We start from the raw sequence: 19,995 nt of genomic DNA, 5'->3' as shown, positions 1-19,995 counted from the left end.
CAAGCCTCACTTGCAACACTTCCCTTCAACCTCGCGTGGTATTCTAATGTATAACTGTGCCGATCCGCTCCATTGATGTCTGGCTTGTGCTTAGGTTCGGGCACTTCCATTCGAGAAGACGAACTAAATCAGCCGCGTTGATTGCCAATCTTGAAGATGTCTGACACCATGGAGAAGACACCAGCAGCCAATGAGCAGGCCGACGGGCCCCAGAAGCCCGAACCTGCAGTCTTTGAGCCCATCGACCCTGCGGTTGAGCGTCGCGTCCTGAGAAAGCTGGATCTCCTGTGAGTTGTGCTGCTGCTAATAGCATCATCTCGTTCCAGGGATCTTTATTGATCATATTCAGGTTGTTGCCTCTGCTATGTATCTGCTACATGCTACAGTTCCTCGACAAGTCGTCCCTCAACTACGCGACTCTGATGAACATCCGCCAAGACCTGGTGTGCAACCTCTCCTCCTGAGAAGTCAGCGAACCACACTGACATCCCGAACAGAACCTCGTAGGCTCTCAATACTCATGGGCCTCGTCGATCTTCTACTTCGGGTACCTTCTGATGTCCTATCCGACTTCGTACTTCATCGTCAAGTTCCCCATCGGTTACTATGTGTCCAGTGCGGTGTAAGTGTTGCCAGCCTCTACTGCCGACAAGAAGTGGCAGCAACGTGGCTGACACGCGTACGCATGTAGCATTCTATGGGCGGCTATCATTATGGTGCACGCTGCGTGCCACGACTTTGCCGGAATCGCGACGGTGCGCTTCTTCCTGGGCGTCACCGAGGCCACGGTCGCCCCGGCGTTTGCCATCCTGGTCGGCAGCTTCTACAAGCGCTCGGAACAGCCGTTGCGGCAATGCTTCTGGTTTGTCGGTAATGCATTCGCTGGAATCATTGGTGGTCTGATTGCCTACGGCATCGCGCACATCAACAGTGGCTTTGCCCAGTGGAAGGCGAGTTTGGAGTGCGATTCCATGACAGTAGTGAGGGCTGCGACTGACAGTAACGTTGATAGGTGCTCTTCCTCCTCTTTGGCGGCTGCACCATCGTCTGGGGCGTCGTCATGGTCCTCTTCCTGCCAAACTCTCCTGGAACATGCCGATTCCTGACTCCTGAGGAACGCGACGTCGCCGTCCGCCGCCTGCAGACGAGCGCGGCCAAGCAGACGACCAACTACAAGATGTACCAGGTCAAGGAAGCGTTGCTGGATCCCCAGACTTGGATCCTTGTCGTCTACCAGTTCTGCATGAACATCCCCAACGGCGGCCTGACCAGCTTTGGCTCGCTCATCATCAGCGGGTTCGGCTACAGCACTTTCCGGACTCTCATCCTGCAGATCCCCGTAGCGTGCGCCCAGATCTTCTGGATCTTGCTCAGTGCCGGCCTCGCTACGTATTTGAAGAATGCGCGGCTGCCGACAATGATCTTTATGGTCCTCATTAGGTACAAACCCTCCGCGTTCCGTCACTCGTCCCGCCCAGTGCTGCCTTGACTTACCAATTGCTTCTCACTAGTGTTGTTGGCACCGTCATGATGTTCGCCATCAACAAGTCTCAAAAGGAGGCTCGCCTCGCCGGCTTCTGCCTCACCGTCGCCTACGTCGCCAACCTGCCCCTGACCATGTCCGTCGTCACTGCCAATGTCGCCGGCTACACCAAGCGCACTGTCGTGCTGTCCCTCACCTTCATCGCATACTGCGTGGGCAACATCGCTGGTCCGCAGTTCTTCATCTCGAACGAGGCTCCCGGCTACCGCGTATGTCTATGTCTCTGTCACGCGAAGTGTCTCCGAAGCTAACATATGTCTAGTCTGGGCTCATTGCGGGAGTGTGTGGCTTTGCCATTGCCGCTCTCATGCTCATCTTGCTTGCGGTCTACTACCTCTTGCAGAACAGGAGCCGCAATGCCGAGGGTGCGGGAATGGACGGTGTTCATCAAATCAACGGCGAGGAAATTATGGACGATGACCAGACTGACAAGGAGCACCGTGGCTTCCGTTATGTATTCTAGATGTAAATCATGGTTCTCTGCCGTAGACAAAGGTCTAGCCCGAAGCCAAACCCTCACTTGGCATGTGTTTGGAGCGTACTATAGCTTGGTCTCTTCCTCTTTCGGGATGTATTTCAGTGCAGGCTGGGCGTAGATGTCCACCTTCTTGACCGTCTCTTTCCTCGCCATGCGCGTGATGAGCCTGCCGTACTCGGGATACAGCCCCGGCATGTCGATCTCCTGCTCGAGTCCCCACAGCCAGAAGATGATTAGGTTGAAATCGACAACCGTCTCGCGGTTGCCGACGGGGTACTCCCTGCCCTCCAGTCGCTCGTCGATTCTTGCGTAGCATTTCCTGACAAAATCCAACCCCTTGGCCCTCAGATGCGGTCCTTGCGACTTGTCGTCCGTGAATCGACCAGGTTGGAATGCCATTGCAAAACCGTGGCCGTGGAGCGCTCCCGAGAGCCAAGAAAGCCACTCGAGGACCCGCGCTTGCTGCAAGCTGTCGTCACCCAGGAGGCACTTCTCGGGACGGAGGTTGGCGATGTAGGAAAGAATAGCTGGCATCTCGGTGATGCTCTCGCCATCGGCCACCAGGGCTGGTACGTACCCCATGTGGTGGATCTTGAGGTACTCGTCGCGGTTGATGGTACCGTCCACCGACTGGATGCCATTGGGGCCCATCTTCATCTTGATCTCTTTGAATGGAAGCCCGAGGTCTTCGAGAAGACAGTGAACAACGGTAGAGCATGCGTGAGTGGCATGGTACAGGGTAAGTTCGGGCGCCATGATGAGTCAAGGAGCGAGTCGTTCTCGAAGCTAATGAAAGAACACTGGTCTGTGGAAGGAGTGGACAATCTGGTAGTTCAAGAGAATGTGAGCTGAGATCTGTTGCTGTGCGGTAGTCCAGTAGGTATTCAGTGTGGGCAGGGAACTTTCTCAGGGTGATTCAAATTGAGTCAGCTTCAACAAACAATCAAAGGGGTTGGTCAATCGGCCGCTTTCAACAGATATGCCAAGACCAGTACCGAGATATGCAAAGGGATGGCGGAGTTGCGCTGACGGGTATCCCACTTGACTAAGCCCGGCTTTGCTGAGCTTACAAATTCATGCGCCGCACATCAGCGTAGGAGTATATGGCTGCGAATGTATTATCTAATATCTAGACTTGAGAGAATTGAACTAGCTTCAAGGCTACTGCACTTGATTATTTTCGATCTCATGGCCTCGGCGTTTCTCCATAGCCCAAACATTCCACCAAATTAACAGCATAGAGGAGAGTCCAGAAGTCTGGTCAGATTGGTCACGGTTGCCGTGAACGGCGTAAGCAGCCCCTTGCCCATGTCGTCGAAGGTCTCGCCGCCGAAGATCATCAAGTGGTCGGGGTGCTTCTCCAGGATGGCGATGGCCCTGCTGTACGTCGCTCCGGCGCGCGTCTGGTGCGCCTCCCACTTGTCGATCGCACCGCCCGCACGGTTGGTATACACCTGGCTGCGGTCCGCATCCGAGACAACAATCGTGCCGTTCGGCCCGCCCACGGGGCTCCACACGACGTAGGGACTCGCATTGGGCACGTACTGCTCGCCTTCAGCATTGGTGACCACAATGGGCTGGCCCTCGCTCAGGCGGAAGTCGAGCGGGTTGTCGGCGAGAACGTAGTAGACGGGATAGTGGGATCCGTGAGAGCTAGAGTTGCCCTTGGGGTTCTCGTGTACCAGGATCCACTTCTTGACAGGCTCGATGTAGGCCACCACCGTCATCCCGGGGCGCTGAATGTACTCGTCGTAGGCGACGTCGTCGACGGGGGGCTCCCATGTCTTGAGGTCCGTGGAAACCTGGTGTGCCAGCTTTTGGCCGTGCTTCGGGTCGCGTTGGTCCGAGTAGTAGCATACCAGGGAGTGGTTATAGACCCTGAAAAGCTGTCAGTGGATGCGACGCGACGCTGAGAGTTTTGGGGGGCTGACAAAAGGTATGGCTCCCAGATAGGGTCTGCTCCGTTCGTGGTGTTTGGGGCGCCGCCTTTAGCAACGTTGCTCACGAACGTCCACGTCTTCGCCTTGTCCGTGCTGGCATAGAGGTCGATATGGGTTCCGTTCCGGCTCCAGCTATTGCCCGACGCGAGTACGGTACCAGCCTCGAACCCACCCATGGGCTCCCTAAGTTCCGCCAGCGCAGGCTGAGCACCAAGGCCCCATCCATTGACTGTGTCGTGCAGATCGGACACATGTTCCCAGCTGGCGCCGCCGTCCTGGCTGGAAAAGATGGGGAAGTAGGCGGGAGTATGGCCGCTCAGCGACGCCGTGGCGAGGATGGTACCATCTTCGAGCTGTGTGTAGCGCGGATAGGTTAGACTCTCGCGGCCCGTGGGCTGATAGATGGTGTTGTTGGTGAAGAAGCCCCAGGGGCGCGGGCGGCACTTCCGCTGCTCTGGCGATGCCAAGGCCAAGGCCACTAGCGCTCCAATGGGAAGAAGCTTGAATATATGCATGTCGATATCGCAAGTCTGATGCGACTGCGTAATTATATTGACAATATAAAGGAAAAGGAGAAACCTAGTCCACCACCTGTAAGTCTTCGTAAAAGTGCTGACGAAAAGCAGCGGTGCTCAGAAGGGTTTATATCCCCTTTGCTGCGGAGAATACAAGCAAGATGTACGAATGCATGTCCGTTCCTTCTCCCTAATTCCTTGCTATTATTGGACCATTAAAGTGGATTGTGTTTTCCGTTCTTCAGGGGAAACAGCTCAGTCTTTAAGTTGAGGCGGAAATGGGCAGCATGCGCCGCAGCGCCAACAATCAGGCAAAACTCGCACTGCCAGCTAAGCCCGGGATAGAATAGCCTCAGTCCTAGTTACTGACTTTGCGGGGAAGGACTTGAGGGTAAGTTTGGTGACGAGATGATAGTCAAGGCCAAGTCTTCGTTACTTATTCCCGACAGCAGGAGGATGGCTGCCCTCAGATGATCGCGACAGGGAGCGACGCAACGACCCGAGTCCCCTTCCACGAGAGCTGAAGGACTCTTGGTGGTCTCATCAGGCTATGACGTATGTCCAGGCTATGGGAGTGTGTGGTCTGCTACCAAATAAGCGGCGAAAGTCTCGGTGGTAGATGATTCGAATAGTTATCCCCTTGGCATTGCAACTTTGCCGATTAATTAATCCGGTATTTACTGCACCCACCAATACCCAGCCCTTTGGCAACCTGTACTCTCTTGAGAGAAATCTCCGGTTTTCGTTCATCAAATGCCACTATCTCAGACGGGGAAAAGCTGCAGGGGTTCGATTACTCAAAACGGCAACAGCTTTGGCAACGACTGAGGGGATACTGGGGTCCCCGGATTGGCGCGCTTGACAATTCAGCCGGACCCCGCAGTCCGGATCAACAGAGATATGTTGCATTCGAGGCGGAGATGGTACTGCCGTTGGCCGGATAAGTGAACCGGGCTTCGAATGCGGTCTCCACCTCGGCATGGCAAAGCCTCGGAATGGAAGGCCCGGGTATCTAGATCGAGGTGTGTAGATTGAGAAATCCCCTATAGGCCAGGCGTCCTACCCCGGAAAGACTCAAGATCTCGGTTTGCGTGCCATCAGTGCGTAACATGCATACTACACCCAAACATCGCCAAGATGGCGAATCCAGGAGTTTTTACAGTATTCGGCTAATCAAATCGCTGGGTATGCCCTCGAGACGCCCTTTTCAAATGGAATATCATCCGAATACGATGATAGGATGCCTATATAAGACCGGTGTATGATCCAGTAACAACGTGAATAAATGCCGACCAGTGACTACCGTGTAGAGTCCTCTGCATCTCCTCAATAACTCAGAGCAAGCACTTCACCTCGTTCCTGTCACACTCTGTCTAGGCCCGGAGCGTCCAAGATGGCCCGTCGACTTAATCTCATTGCGGCCGTGGGCCTCCTCGTGCTGGCATGCATCAGCCTCGTTGCTGCAGACAAGTCAGCCGGGTGCGGCAAGAACCCGACGATCAAATCTCAGCAGTACACGATTCAGGTCAACGGCAAGCAGCGCCAGTACTTCATGAAGCTTCCTGACCGCTACGACAAGGACCGCGCGTATCGCCTCGTCTTCCTGTGGCACCAGCTCAACGGCAGCGCCCAGAAGATTGTGAATGGCGAGGACCCCAACCGCGGCGGTGCACTGGCATACTACGGTCTCCCGCCGCTGTCCAACAACAGCGCCATCTTTGTGGTGCCCAACGGGCTCAACGCGGGCTGGGGCAACCAGGGCGGCGAGGACGTCATGTTCTTCGACCAGCTGGTCAAGACCATCGAGGCCGACCTCTGCGTCGACACCAAGCTGCGCTTCTCGACGGGCTTCAGCTACGGAGGCGCCATGTCCTTCGCCCTGGCCTGTGCGCGGCCCAAGGACATCCGCGCCGTCGCCGTGCTCTCGGGCGGCATGCTCAGCGGCTGCGCCGGCGGCAACGACCCCGTGGCGTACTATGGCCAGCATGGAACGTCCGACTCTGTGCTCAATGTCAACGGCGGCCGGCAGATGCGCGATCGGTTCGTCAAGAACAACGGGTGCACGCCTGTATCGCCGGAGCCTCAGCCCAACGGCGGCCAGTCCGTCAAGACCGTGTACAAGGGCTGCAAGGAAGGGTACCCTGTTACGTGGGTCATTCACAACGGCGATCACAACCCGTCTCAGGTCAACAGCGGATCGTCGACGCCTTTTGCACCAGCAAACACATGGGAGTTCTTCTCACAGTTCTCTTAAGCTTCAGTTTGCTAGATGTGGAAAAATACCGTGAGGAAATCTCGAGGACATGTAAAGTTGTGTTACAAGACACTATGTTGCCAAGACAGCCAAATCACAAGAACAAATTGGAATGCTTCGCTTATGCTGCACTTATACACATTTCGGGATCACCCGCGTCCTTTGTAACTATTGAGGCTAGTGTTGCCTAAAATTAGCATGCTTACTAGACGCGGACCATTGAGGCTTGTAGACTGGAAGAGCAGAGAGCAAGGCTAGAGAGGCTTCATCGATGTTACCTTTGGCTTCCCGCCTGCATTATCAACTCTGAGAGCTGAGCAATACTTGTCCTGATCACCTTCGCATCAGTCCAGGTTTTCAACCTGTCTGAATAACAATGGCTAAGTTCCGAGAGTGGTATTAATGTTAAGAATCCAGAGTGTTTGGTGCTAGTATCTACCCTTATGATCATGACAACAGAATAGATCAGGGCCAGTGGCTGTCAGGTGTGCTGTTAGTTTGCATACCCTTTGGTATCGGATTGCTTTGATAATCAGTTCCGGGGTCCGAAGGAAGTACTCTATTTCTCGAGGGCTCAAAGTCACGGAAGCTGTGAATCGTCAGTGTCTCGCCTAGTTTATCAGGTACCGTAGACATTATTATTTCTTGACTAGGATATGATACATATCTTAGACACAGCAACTCTCTATGAGATAGAAAGTTAGTGCCCTTGAAAAGATGGATGGTTAGAGAATTAGCCACCAAAGGCTTTCGCCTGGAGCGAGAAGCCCTTTCCTGCGCACTTGCATCCGTCTAGTGGCATATGTACCATGCTCTTCTACTGATTCACACCTTGCCTTGCACCCATGATGGTCCTCTGACTAGTACGCTGGACCTAGCGAGGCGTTTGTTGACGCCCAACCCCGTGTCTCGGAGTGGCAACCAATCAAACATAATACCGCAAGTTGACTTTGGTGCGGTCCCGGTATTGAGATCGTGGCTCAGATATTTATGGAGTCAATTAGTGGCCGAGCGGGGAAACCCGGGGCCACGGGAGGGTTCGTCCCTTGTCGAGATTCAACTTTCGAGCTCGAAATTGCAGTCCTTTCCGCATCGTCGTGCACACTCACACTGCATTCGGGGTGTCATGTGGGGGTGAGGAGGTCTTCCAAGCCCTTCATCTCCAACCAAGATGTGGCGGAATGTGGGGGAAGGGTTGGATGCTAGATCCCGAATAGGCAGCGCGTTCCCAGGTGCCTCATTCGGGCTAACAGATCCCGCCCACATGGTCCGATTCCCGACCGATCCCGGACGGACGGGGTTGGCTGGCCAGATATATTCCTCGGGGTGCGCTCGAGATGGCATTGATGCCATTTTAGATCAGTTCATGCCCTCTCTGCCTCTTTGATCGCGACTTCGATTCGGGATTGTACAGACTATTGTTTTCGAGGAACTGCCGCAAAATATATCCAGAGTGCTCAGCAAACCCATCATAATCATGGCCTACCACACGCAGCACTTGGCGAACGCAAGTCGGCCGAATACCTAGAGAAGGAGCTCAGGCTGACTGGATATCTATAGCTCAAGAACAGGTCCCTGTTCTCGGGAGAGGCCTTTGTCGACGGGCAATGGGTCTCCAAGAAGGAGGAGTTCCCCGTCTATGGTGAGCGTCTTCGAGTACCCGACAAGCCATCTGTGCATCTTCTCACCGCGTACTGGCAGAGCCTTCGTCGGGCGAGGTCCTCGGACAAGTGTCCAACTGCGACCTGGCAGACTTCCAGAACGCCATCAAGAGTGCAGATGCAGCGCAGCGCAGCTTCTTCGAGAGCACAACGGGGGCACAGAGGGGGGCACTGCTGCGAAAATGGAACGATCTCATCCTGAGCAACCTGGAAGACTGTAAGTACGATTGCATCGTGACAATTATCATCCCATCCATTAACCTGGTGAAACCAAAGTGGGAACGATACTGTCCCTGGAGAACGGCAAGACCATCAGCGAGGCCAAGGGTGAGATCACCTACGCCGCGAGCTTCATCTCGTGGTTCGCCGAAGAAGCGACCCGGAGCTATGGCGTGACTATCCCTTCCTCGACCCCTCACACCACGCTGATGACTATGCGCGAGCCCGTCGGCGTCTGCGCCATCATCACGCCGTGGAACTTCCCCGCCGCCATGATCACCAGGAAGGTCGGCCCGGCCCTGGCTGCCGGCTGCTCCGTCGTGATCAAGCCGCCCAGCGAGACGCCCTACTCGTGCATCGCCCTGACCAAGCTGGCCGTCGAGGCCGGGCTGCCCCCGGCCGTCATCCAGGTGTGCCCGACCAAGAACCGCAAGGCGGCCGAGGAGCTGGCGACGAACCCCATCGTCAAGAAGCTCAGCTTCACCGGGTCCACCGGCGTCGGCAAGAAGCTGGCGGAGCTGGCGACCGGCACCCTGAAGAAGGTCAGCCTCGAGCTGGGCGGAAACGCTCCTTTCATCGTCTTCAACGATGCCAACCTCGACCTGGCTGTGGAGGGTGCCATGTTTTGCAAGTTCCGATGCTCCGGGCAGACCTGCGTCTGGTAAGATCTCTCCCAACACTTGCTTGTATTGTAGGGCAATATAGCAGTGCTGATAGTAAACCTAAAACAGCGCCAACCGGCTGTATGTGCAGAAGGGCGTCGCCAAGGAGTTCACCGCGAAGCTGGTCAAGGCCGTCGAGGCACTCAAGGTCGGCCCCGGCATGGACCCAACGACGACGCAGGGCCCCCTCGTCAACAAGTCGGCCACCGACAAGGTCCGCGAGCACGTCGAGGAGGCAGTCTCCAAGGGCGCCAAGGTCGAGACGGGCGGCAAGGCAAGCCGGGAGACGGGCTTCTTCTACGATCCTACGGTGCTCTCGGGCGTCACGCCCCAGATGCTCGTGAGCCGCGAGGAGACCTTCGGGCCCCTAGCGCCCGTCTTCGAGTTCGAGACGGAGCAGGAGGTCCTGCAGCTCGCCAACGACACCGAGTTCGGACTTGCTGGCTACTTCTTCTCTCAGGACGTAGCGCGGGTGATGCGGGTGGCGCAGAAGCTCCAGGTCGGCATGGTCGGCGTCAACACGGGCAAGATCAGCGCTGCCGAGGCGCCGTTCGGCGGTATCAAGGAGAGTGGCTACGGCAAGGAGGGGAGCTTGTACGGCCTGGCCGAGTACCAGAACATTAAGAGCATTACGATTGGCAACCAAAACGTAGGATTGTAGTGGCTGTAGGAAGAGCGTCGATAAAAATAGGAACTGGTTCCCTTGATTAGGAGTAAAATAGGCTGTCCCAGAACAGATGAATGATCTGAACGGACACAAGTGTACCAACTTGATTCGACAACTCAAACCCGCTCATCATACGGACAGCACTATGCAACAACCACTTCATTCACATAAAACTCCTGACTTTATCTTGGCGGTAGCTCGCACTGTCTGTTGGACTTTGCCCGGAGTTCATATGTGGATTGTCCATGCGGTGACTACCCGCGTTCCTGTCATTCAAGACCACTATTCTTGCACATCTGTCCGGCCAACCGCAGACAAGGCCCAGCGGACTGGCAAGCGGTATTGAGTCTGACATGAGCATGTGATCGTCGCCCACATCAATCCAATGAGACAATTGTCGCGCAATACGGCCGAGCCTGGCATTCCGCACTGACTCCTGACTCTCCACACAAGGTTTCAAGGGTCCCGCCTTGCAACGCCCCACACCTGTCAATGATTGACCTCTGCATATCAGGAGCTTATTTTTAGACAGCTTGAAGCATAATAGAAACCGGGTGGCTGGTGTTGGGTAGAGACGCCACAGAGAGCATGATGGTCAGGAAGAGCTTAGAGTATGGTGGAGAGACACCCGAAAGGGTTTCATCCACGGGTCCAATCATTGGTTGAGCTATCTGTCTATGAAATGCATGCCACTCTCTGGTCGTCTGGCTGGCAACGCATGATAATGAAGCCAAGATGCCGGCAAGCCATATGCACGACCATCGCGGGTGCTCGGCAGGCAAACGACAGGCCCACCAGAGTGGATAACATGTCAGGGACCAACATCTCAACCCTAGGGCATGCCTAAGAAACAATGGGTCACTAGCCAGCAGAGCACAACAGGATATTTGTGATCGTCCTTGTGAAGCATGTATGGCTGGGGTTGTCACTGAGACGGAGTTCAATCACCATTGCATTTCACAGAATTCATCAGGTGATCGTGTGTCAACTTAAGAAAGTATTGATTATGTTCCTCGCCAACGTCTTGGTTGACGGAATCTATATCCCAGTATCCATACTAAAACAGACCAGGAACTCCTTATCATACACCCAAGAGATATGGGAGAATCGCTGATCAAATTATGATAAATAAAAATGGAGAGTTCAGTGTCTCCGTCAAGAAGTGAAGTTGTACATGGGTCGACCTAACATCTTATGCATAGGGACCAGGCAAGCTATGCAGCGAGCCTATCAAGCCGGCTCCATTTAAGCCAGGATGGCAGCGACGAGAGCAACAGCTCCGGCGGCAGCAGGGACGCCGACAGCAGCGGCACCGGCAGTGACGACAGCCGGCTTGGTGGGCTGAGCACCGGCCGGGGTCGTGGAGACAACGACGGGGGGCTTGTTGCCGGCCGGGGTGGTCGGGACGACGACGTAGCCGGACTGCTTGTAGGCAGTGATGGAGGTGACGGGGCAGGTGACGGTGGCCGTGAGGGGCTTGCCGCCGGCGCCGCAGGCAGTGCAGGAGACCTCGACGCAGGTGAAGGCGGGAGGGGGCGTGGGCTTGGCGGGGCTCCAGCACTTGCACTCGTTGTAGATGGTGTAGACGACGGGGCGCAGGCCGGTGGGGCAGAGCTCGGTATAGGTGACGGTGAAGACGTCGGTGACGGTGACGGCGCCGGTGCCGCTGGGAGCGGCGGTGGTGGTCGGGGGCAGAGTGGTCGGGGGGGCGGAGGTGGTAGAGGCGCTGGTCGTGTTGAGGATCTGACGACCGTGCATGGGAGCGTAGGCGGTGGCGGTAGCAGCCAGAGCCGCGAGGGTGGTGAAGACGGAGAACTTCATCTTGACTTTGATGTGTTTGTTGTGATAACTCTAAGAGTGAGCGAGAGTGATGATGATTACTGAGAACGAGCGAGTGTCGTGTGATACGTCAGACGGGATAAAGCGAGCGAGAGTTTACTGAGGAAGGAAGAAGAGAAAGAGCAGTTCCTGTCGAGCAGGCGGGCTTATAAAGCTTGGGATTACCATCAACAAGACTGGCTGATGGCCGGTGGGCTAATGCTAGATCTGTTTACGAGCTGGTTTAGCTACAGCAGTTCCACATGGATGGGCCCATCCGAGGTGTAAGCTGAAAGTAAAAAAAAGGCCGTCATGGACACGATCATAGGTCGAGAGGAGGGATCGAGGCGGATCGAGGTTGCGGTGCCTGAGAATGCGGAGCACCTTGCATTAGTCGTAGAATGCGTCCGAACCCACAGCGAGTCCGCCTCGGGGCTCAAGCTCAACAAGAGCAATGCGATGAAGCTGCGAGAGGGCGTGGGACCGTTGGCGACTGCGGCCAGGTGCATATGCCGCACATGCGCAGTGTGGGCATCTACACACCCTCACCGGGGCATCAAGGGTGGCATCCAAGGTCGTCGTCTGCCAAGCTACCAAGCTAGCTCTTCAGCTCACCCAACTAAGACATCGGGATTCTAGCCTGGGCGGAAGCCTATCAACGACGCCTGCGCGGTTCTAGTTGGCCAGGATTCCCCACACGTCGAATCCTGGTGTAGATCCTCCACCGAGGCGACCGCTTCCTACAGGCTCGGGGCAGTCATGCTAAGACAGACCGCCCCGCTCAAGGAGGAGTTGTCAGTCCACCCCAACAGTTTACGACACAACCAGGGCTCTCTGATTGGACCTTGGATCCGGTGTCACCGAGCATCCAGGAACAGAGCCGGCGACTCTCAGCTTCCTGGGGATGCTCTTGTGGTGGTTTCGCCGACAACGACATTCCAACCTGGACGATCTTCAGCAAAGTTCAGCAACATCCAGCAAGGTTTCTGTGGCAGTGCCGCTCTCCCGCATTATGTCATCGGCAGCACAGTGTGGCGCCTGGGGCTGGACAGTAGTGCCTTGCCGTCAACCAAGCACACAGTCTTCCATAAGCGCTAACATGAGACTATTGATGACATGTGGAGGCACACACACAACAGGAACCAGAGACTACCCATTGGCCCAGCGAGAAATCCGGTTTTCTTGACGTGCGGCACGTGATAAAGCGTCAAAAGTGCCTTGATTCACTAGGCGATGGTGATGATAACAGCATGATTTAGCCCCGGTGAAAAGCCTAAGTCAGAACCGGCGCCATGAGACATTTTACCTAGTGGCCGCCGCGGCTTGACGGATACGAGCCGACCAGCATACACTGTGCCTCTCAGGATATAACCAGCATCGAGACTGTGCAAATATTGGCAGCATCGTGCTCTAATCGCTGGATTCATGGACCATCGGTGCCTGGATCGGATCGGGCATTTTAAAACGATTTAAACTCTTGTTGGCTCGCGAGAGGAATTGCCATTTCCCGAGTTCTCGATTCGGGATGCCCAGCCCAGCCCGTGTCAACGCTAACTTCGTATCGCATCTTGCAGTGTTGTTAAGCTTCCCTCCCACCTCCCACTGCCCCCGTAGGACGGCTCATCATCCCACGCCTGATTGGATATCGCACAAAGTAACTTGTGCCACCGAAGCTTGTGATGCCTGAAGGAGGGGTAGACAGTGTTTTTCACCTCTTGGTACCTGGACCGAAAAGTCACACCACCTCCACACGACTAGAAAATCCTGACCACCACTAACATGGGATCCACAGTCGGCTGCAGGTACCACACTGGAAGCATCTTGGATCCTACACCAGTGGGTAGCTGTACGTCTCGGCCGGCTATTTCTGACCTGGAATTGTTATCTCTCCGTTTCCAGTGCTCACAGAGTATGATGTTGGATTGTCTCGGGTGCCCAGACCGAGAAATGAGACGCGAGTTGTGGTTTGCGTCTCATTGAAAGATCACTTTCAAACTTATCTGCTTATGTTCCCACCACTAATTAGTATGCTGTCTATATTTAGCGAACTGACATGCACACATTCCATTCTTCGTGTCTGGCATCGCATCATTCTAACATTGTGAGCAAGACCCCTCTCTTGTGTTGTGTGACAATCGAGAGGAGGCCTCGGGGAGCACAAACCTGTACTCCGTAAAGTCCCAGAGTCAAGATCTTGATGAGATGGTTGTGACTAAAGTAGGCATACAGCAACTAGACTCTACTCAGCTTAGCTGGCGACTACTCGACCATCCCAGGCAGGCTCCTCACGCTTGACAGGGCTACACACATGAACTGCAAGGATGAACCTCCTGGCAGACCAAAACTAACTTTCTGGTTACTGCATAAAGTGTTCCTCTCCCCAACCTGACCAATCCCGGCTAGGCAAAAAAGGCCTCTGCCCTGAAAGCTTTTAAGCGAGCATATCAAGCTCGGATGAGAGCTAAGATGATAACTGACAAAGCCATTCAGGGAAGAACCACCCCTTACTTCATAGTCCCTTTCCCAAAGCGACGAATGTTTCCCCGGTGCTGGTCCTTTTGTGGCGAGTGAGGGATTTGAGTGCCAGAACATAGATTCCCATGTTCCCTGTGGGCCCCAATCCTTCCCCACTCGTGTTGGGCAAGACTTCAACATCTCTCCGCGGCAGTCGTTAACGATCAGCCAATTCTGTGCATCGGTAGAGTAGAAAATCCGGGTTGGCATGCAGTTTGGATGGGAGAATGCGCGTAATGGCCACTCCCCACCAGCTGCCAGCTCACCAGTGGTTATACGGAGTCCCTGCTTTCAGTGGTGCTTGACTGAGACACCTCCAGTGGAGAGGGGTCCTGTGGGGTAGGGAGGCCTGGGAGGGGAGGAGAGACATTGTTCCATCTGATGACTAAGGCCTCCGTTGGTGGTAACATACTCGATACGAGGTGCATGGCATGATAAAGGGTATCATATCACCGTCAATGGCAGTCCGAGACAGTCCCCTAAAGTATGCCTGAGTCAAATTCTTGTCGCCTTTCACCCGTGGTGAAGAGGGGGAAGGATAAGCCGAGTAGACAACCCACCCGATCTGGCCGGCAACCAGCCACGCCGAGTCCAACCAAGTCATGCTCTTGGGGCTTTGGCCTAGGTGGTGCGTTTGCGCTGCAGCAAGGGCTTGTAGGTAGTGTCAAGCTTGTGGAAGTTGAGACTCGCTTTCTTAGCCCAGTCGCTTGGTAGATCCTTCCCAGACTAAAGACATTTGGTTGTTGGAGGACGAGACAGCCGTTGAATATTCGTAGTGGTCTGTGTTTGAGGTGCAGAGCTGGCCTAACTCCGGGCCGGGTCCATGGTCCGGGAAGTGATCCGTTCAAGGAGCCGGTCCCGGGTGAGAACCTTGTGCCACGGGTCTGACCTGCTCATTGGGGTAGATCGGCCGCCGTTATTCGTGGCGACGCCATCTACCCACTCGGCTTTGGTAAGGAACGCTCCCGAAATTAGTTGTGGGGAGAAATTTCCGCCCCGCGATGCTATCCCGAAGCCTCCCCCGGACATCCACCCAGTCACTAGATAAGGGAAATTGGATCTGTGATAGTGAACGTGCTGGGTATTGTGGATTTCATCTAAAGTACATAGGAAAATACACGACAGAGTCACCAAAGTAAATACGTACTTCTCAGCAATCATGAATGCGATGGCCAGGTAACGTCAGGCTTCCCACCAGGGAGCATTACCCGGAACGGCCATTGCTGCGCCTGATGTACATCATCGACAATCTTCTTCAGCCATCTCGTGGCCAGCGTAGGCAGAACGTACTCTACGGTCTCGCTCCGCAAGATCCCCACAGCGAGATCCCAGGCTTCTCGGGCTGCTTGCTGGTCCCCAAGCTGGAGGCGAGCGTGGGCTATTGATAAATAGAAGATTGCCTGAATCCACTTGTGCCTTGACTGAAAAATGGTCAGCTCGTTGAATTCCTTCAAGAGGAGCTCCCACTTCTCGATAGCTTCAGTAAAGTCGAGCTTCTCGTGCGTCATGCGGGCTGTGTTGATAAGTCGGCGCATATGTAGGGTCTGGGCGTTGATGTCATCCAGCTCTGGAGGCTCTACCTTTGCAAGGAGGCTCAGGGTCTGGTCAGCTTTGTCCAGCTGACCAAGCCCCAACCGGGCCTCGGACAGAGCGAGTGCAAAGCGCCGGAACGGGCGCTCTGTCCACCTTGCCTCGGGTATAGTCTCCATCTCGGGCTGGATCAACTGGACGGCCTCGTCGAATTCGCCGAGCTCACAATGAACTTCTGATAGCTTGCAGGTGATGAGGTAACGAGTGTTGGGTCGAATGGGTATGGTTGTGTTCAACGTGAGGTGCTGCTCCATCGAGGCTCGGGCCGTCTGAAAGTCTCCAATGGTGGAGAAGAACTTGGCGGCGACGCCTTGGAGCCTGCGCGTGACCTCAATCTCAAACGTCGACAGCGGCTGTATGCCCTTCCAGTTGTACATATGCAGGGCCACGTCTTTGTCGTAGCGAGCGATCTTATTCTCAAGGAGGGAAACGTGGAGTCTTCCCAAGAGAGCATTTTCGCAACGATTGCTCGGCTGGTGCTCGCGACCGAGAAAGTCCTGTATGACGGCGTCCGATTTGCCCAGATCGCCGTTGACACGCAGAATATTGCTCTCGAATAGTGTTACCGAGGCCTGGTAGTAGTATGGTAGAGACTTGTGCAACAGAGCCCTGGCCCGTTCGATGGCTGGATAGCGAGTCTCCATCAGACCTCGTTCTGAGAAGAACAGTAACGCTTCAATGACCTGACGTCTGAGAGACATTGGGATGCACTGATGCTGGCTCATGGCCTTTTGTAATAGGCTCCAGATGCAGCTGTTGAGTTGTCGAGACCTGTGAGTTTGTTAGATTACGCTTTGAACATCCGGGGGATGGAAGCAACAATACCAAACAGACTTGCCCTCGTAGCACGGGGGTGTGGCAAAGCATATCAATCTCAAGGCTGTACTGGCAAGAGCCTCCTGGGTCTGTGGCGACAAGGCCGCCGCCAACTCTTCTTGGGATTTAGAATTGATGGACCAGCACGGAGTACCATCCTCGAGATTGCTGGTCTCAATGTCCGGGCATTGTGCGGCATCAGCCTGGCTTCCCGACAGCGATTCGACGAGTCGGGATGGAAGCCCGAACTCGGTTGCTGTTGTGCTTTGGGCCTCTCCCTCATCTGTCCAGCGACCCTTGGTTCCACGCACACTTTCAAACAGCATGCATGGAACATTGACACCGCCAAAGCCGGCAGTGAGTAGAGTCAAGTGGTCGGAAATTGGGAGGATGTCGCCATACTCGACAAACAGGTTGTGATATGAAAGTCTCAGCGAGGGATCTGTGATCATTAAATCATTTAGCGAAGGAGGGATTCGTCACTCATTCAGCATAGGACTCACCATTGACCTGGCCAAATATCAACCGCTGGGCCAAGTCGTCGTGGCTCGGAAGGCTAGTGCCGAGTGATGCGAGATGTGCGAATGCCTCATCATCATCCATGTTCAAGTATCTCTCGTACCTGTCAAGTTTGATATTAGCTACCACAGGCCTCACAGCTAACCGCATCTGTACTCACGTGGACGACGGGACCTCGGTCGGGAGCCAGAACAGCGACCCAATGCCCCCGAGCCTGCGTGCAATCTTGAGGTACTTCTTGCCTGCAAACCGAAGCTCAGACAGCTTGGATCCCTGCACGAGCCTGGCGACGGCCGGCGAAACCCACTTGTCCGGATCCAAGACAGACCGCAGGAAGACGGCGGCGCAGGCGAAACGCCGTCGCACTTCCGCCAGAGCCGAGCTGTCATCGCGTGACCAGAAGGCATCGGTGTTGTCCCCGAGGCTGTCGCGTAACCGGTCCAAACCCGTCGCATCCAGACTCTGGACCGAGAAGATTTTTCTCGTGCGTTGATTGCTTGGTATCAGCTGCCAGTGGACATTGCGATTGAGCGGCTTCGACTTGGCGAGAATGGTGTGGATCGCGGCGAGGTGCTTGTTCAGGTCGGACGCGAGGAGCATGGCCCTCCTCTCGTCGACACCTGTGGTAGCGAGGTCGCGAACCGTGCTACACAGACACATGCTTTGCGCCATGGATCGATCGGCGGTGCAGGCAGGAGGGCGCACGCAAGTGAGCTGTTGCGGATGGAGCCGACTTCGGATCGCTGCGCCATCCAGGGTTTTGGTGTTTTCACAGTGAGAGACTAGCGCCGAGCCTGACGCCGAGTGGATCGTCAGAGTTTTCACAGTGAGAGGCCTAGATCCATTGGCCCTCGCGGCGACTCCGGGTCCACTGAGCATCTTATCTGATCCGATAATCACCGTGATGGTGTGAAAAATCTAATCAAGTGGAGTGGGAAGAGTCTGGCCCACGTGTTTGGATCTGATAAAGGTCGACGTTTCAGCCCTTCATCTCATGGAAAGAAGATGGGCAGACTTGTTCTCCTGTATCATTGTGCTCTTGGTCATCAGCTCCCGTTGGGAATAGGGTTTGGCCTTTGTTTTCGCCCAAGATGAACCCCCTGTCCAACGAGAAGCACCCTGAACATGGGCTCGCGGATGTGTCCGTTGCCGTCGACTCGAGCGACGATGGCGCGGACGAGAACGGAAAGAGGCCCGTGCCTCTCAAGATGAAGATTCTCTCTGTGGTCGTTGTGAGCATGATTGGGTTTGGAGGCCACTGGAGCAGTGGAGTGACTGGAGCTCTCAAGTCCACCCTGAAGAAGGCAAGTGTCGCCATGGCTTCGGAAGCGGATCCCTTGGCTCGAGTGCTGACTACCATTGCGGCTGCAGGAGCTCAAGATCAACAACACCCAATTCGCGGTCCTTGACTCTAGCGAAAACTTCATCAAGACAGCCTTGATCCTGCTCAGTGGGATCTTGACGGATCGCTATGGAGGAGCAAGTACGTACAGCTTCACCGGTGTCCCTCGCAGGCAATCACTAACACCAGACTCTCTTCAAGGTACCATGCTCTGGGGCAACGCCATCTTCAGTCTCGGAGCCATCCTTATTGCTGCAGCAACTCAAGTTCGAAGCTACAAGTTCATGATTGGCGGGATTGTCATCCAGGCGTTCGGGGACGTCGCAACGCAAGTCGCCCAGTACAAGATCTTCTCTTCGTGGTTCCCGCCCTCGTCCGGCTTCGCGTCGACGCTGGCCTTTGAGCTAGGCATCGGCAAGATCGGCTCCTTCGTCGGCAAGTCCACGGCCAACATCATCGCCAAGAACTTGGGCAACTTCAGCTGGGCTTACTGGATGGCCGTCTTTATGAATCTCTTTACCAACGTGGCGACCCTGTTCTTCTGGTGGTTCACCCGTTGGTGCGAGAAGCGCTACAGCGGGACCCGGGACCCCGCTACGGGAGAGAAGCTGACGGAGAGCAACAAGAAGCTGGAGATCCGCAAGATGCTGCGCCTCCCCTGGACGTTCTGGCTCGTGTGTCTGTTCTCGCTGTTCCAGACCTCCACGGCCGGCATCTTCTCGACCAACAGTACGGAGCTGGCCCAGCAGCGCTTCAAGATCGACGCGGTCAAGGCCGGCTGGTACTCGTCCATGTCTCAGTATCTCGGCTTCTTCTTCGTGCCGCTCGTGGGCATCTTCATCGACGTGGTCGGCCAACGTCTGACCGTCATGCTCGTCTGCGGGATGGGTATGTTGCTCGCCATGTCGCTGGCGGCTTGGGGTCCGACGGTGGCCGGCACCGCCGCTAGTTTTGGTATCTATGCGGTCGCTTCCTCTCTTGGGCCCACCGTCATCATCGACAGCATCCGCACGAGCATGTGGTACCAGGAGGTCTTTGGCTCGGGATACGCCATTAAGATCGCCATCAACAACAGCATGACCCTCATCGTCGGCATCGTTGCTGGCGTCATACAAGATCGCGACAACAACAGTTATAACAATGTCGTCGTCCTCTATGTGGCTCTTGCCTCCGGTGCCGTCGTTGTTGGCGCCATCATGGTCTGCCTCGCCTTTTGGACGGACATGATCGGCTTCTTGCAGTGGGGCCGGAAGAAGAGGATTCAGAAGGGCCACATCATCAACGCGAAGAAGGAGGAGTTCGAGACAAACAGCTACGCGCAGTTCAACCGCAGGCTCAGTCTCGTCAACTTTGTCGCTGTCGTCTTTCTGATCCTCGGTGGCTGGGCGGCGTACTTCTATGGTCTCGGCAATAAGAAATATCTGAGCTAGTTTGATCGCGGGCAGGAATCATGGAGC

The 19,995-nt window shown here is 55.2% G+C and overlaps 8 protein-coding genes across 8 annotated transcripts; 4 read left to right on the top strand and 4 right to left on the bottom strand.

The window, feature by feature from the left end:
• Positions 1-168: 168 nt before the first annotated feature.
• On the top strand, positions 169-2,006 carry E0L32_002451 (uncharacterized protein; the record flags this gene model as incomplete). Its single annotated transcript, XM_031136642.1, has 8 exons — positions 169-287; positions 350-443; positions 498-622; positions 692-897; positions 945-961; positions 1,013-1,440; positions 1,512-1,752; positions 1,806-2,006. 8 exons carry the CDS (start codon positions 169-171, stop codon positions 2,004-2,006), a joined length of 1,431 nt encoding a protein of 476 aa, XP_031000305.1.
• Positions 2,007-2,084: 78 nt separating this feature from the next.
• E0L32_002450 (uncharacterized protein) lies at positions 2,085-2,777 on the bottom strand (the record flags this gene model as incomplete). The annotated part of the gene is made up of 1 exon (XM_031136640.1): positions 2,085-2,777. The coding sequence occupies one exon, from the start codon at positions 2,775-2,777 to the stop codon at positions 2,085-2,087; it is 693 nt and encodes a 230-aa protein (XP_031000304.1).
• A 473-nt stretch (positions 2,778-3,250) lies between these two features.
• On the bottom strand, positions 3,251-4,476 carry E0L32_002449 (uncharacterized protein; the record flags this gene model as incomplete). Its single annotated transcript, XM_031136639.1, has 2 exons — positions 3,251-3,899; positions 3,953-4,476. The coding sequence occupies 2 exons, from the start codon at positions 4,474-4,476 to the stop codon at positions 3,251-3,253; spliced, it is 1,173 nt and encodes a 390-aa protein (XP_031000303.1).
• A 1,393-nt stretch (positions 4,477-5,869) lies between these two features.
• On the top strand, positions 5,870-6,730 carry E0L32_002448 (uncharacterized protein; the record flags this gene model as incomplete). Its single annotated transcript, XM_031136638.1, has 1 exon — positions 5,870-6,730. The coding sequence occupies one exon, from the start codon at positions 5,870-5,872 to the stop codon at positions 6,728-6,730; it is 861 nt and encodes a 286-aa protein (XP_031000302.1).
• Positions 6,731-7,994: 1,264 nt separating this feature from the next.
• E0L32_002447 (uncharacterized protein) lies at positions 7,995-9,933 on the top strand (the record flags this gene model as incomplete). The annotated part of the gene is made up of 5 exons (XM_031136637.1): positions 7,995-7,997; positions 8,291-8,372; positions 8,432-8,608; positions 8,668-9,271; positions 9,342-9,933. 5 exons carry the CDS (start codon positions 7,995-7,997, stop codon positions 9,931-9,933), a joined length of 1,458 nt encoding a protein of 485 aa, XP_031000301.1.
• Positions 9,934-11,184: 1,251 nt separating this feature from the next.
• E0L32_002446 (uncharacterized protein) lies at positions 11,185-11,760 on the bottom strand (the record flags this gene model as incomplete). The annotated part of the gene is made up of 1 exon (XM_031136636.1): positions 11,185-11,760. The coding sequence occupies one exon, from the start codon at positions 11,758-11,760 to the stop codon at positions 11,185-11,187; it is 576 nt and encodes a 191-aa protein (XP_031000300.1).
• A 3,668-nt stretch (positions 11,761-15,428) lies between these two features.
• Positions 15,429-18,075, bottom strand: E0L32_002445 (uncharacterized protein; the record flags this gene model as incomplete). The annotated part of the gene is made up of 4 exons (XM_031136635.1): positions 15,429-16,632; positions 16,687-17,119; positions 17,181-17,299; positions 17,357-18,075. The coding sequence occupies 4 exons, from the start codon at positions 18,073-18,075 to the stop codon at positions 15,429-15,431; spliced, it is 2,475 nt and encodes an 824-aa protein (XP_031000299.1).
• A 212-nt stretch (positions 18,076-18,287) lies between these two features.
• E0L32_002444 (uncharacterized protein) lies at positions 18,288-19,968 on the top strand (the record flags this gene model as incomplete). Its single annotated transcript, XM_031136634.1, has 2 exons — positions 18,288-18,428; positions 18,568-19,968. The coding sequence occupies 2 exons, from the start codon at positions 18,288-18,290 to the stop codon at positions 19,966-19,968; spliced, it is 1,542 nt and encodes a 513-aa protein (XP_031000298.1).
• Between the last annotated feature and the right edge of the window lie 27 nt (positions 19,969-19,995).

The sequence above is a fragment of the Thyridium curvatum genome, assembly GCF_004353045.1.
Source record: "Thyridium curvatum strain D216 chromosome Unknown NODE_10_length_634906_cov_78.760910, whole genome shotgun sequence".
Classification (NCBI taxonomy): Eukaryota; Fungi; Ascomycota; class Sordariomycetes; order Thyridiales; family Thyridiaceae; genus Thyridium; species Thyridium curvatum.
This window is presented reverse-complemented; position numbering and strand designations above follow the sequence as displayed.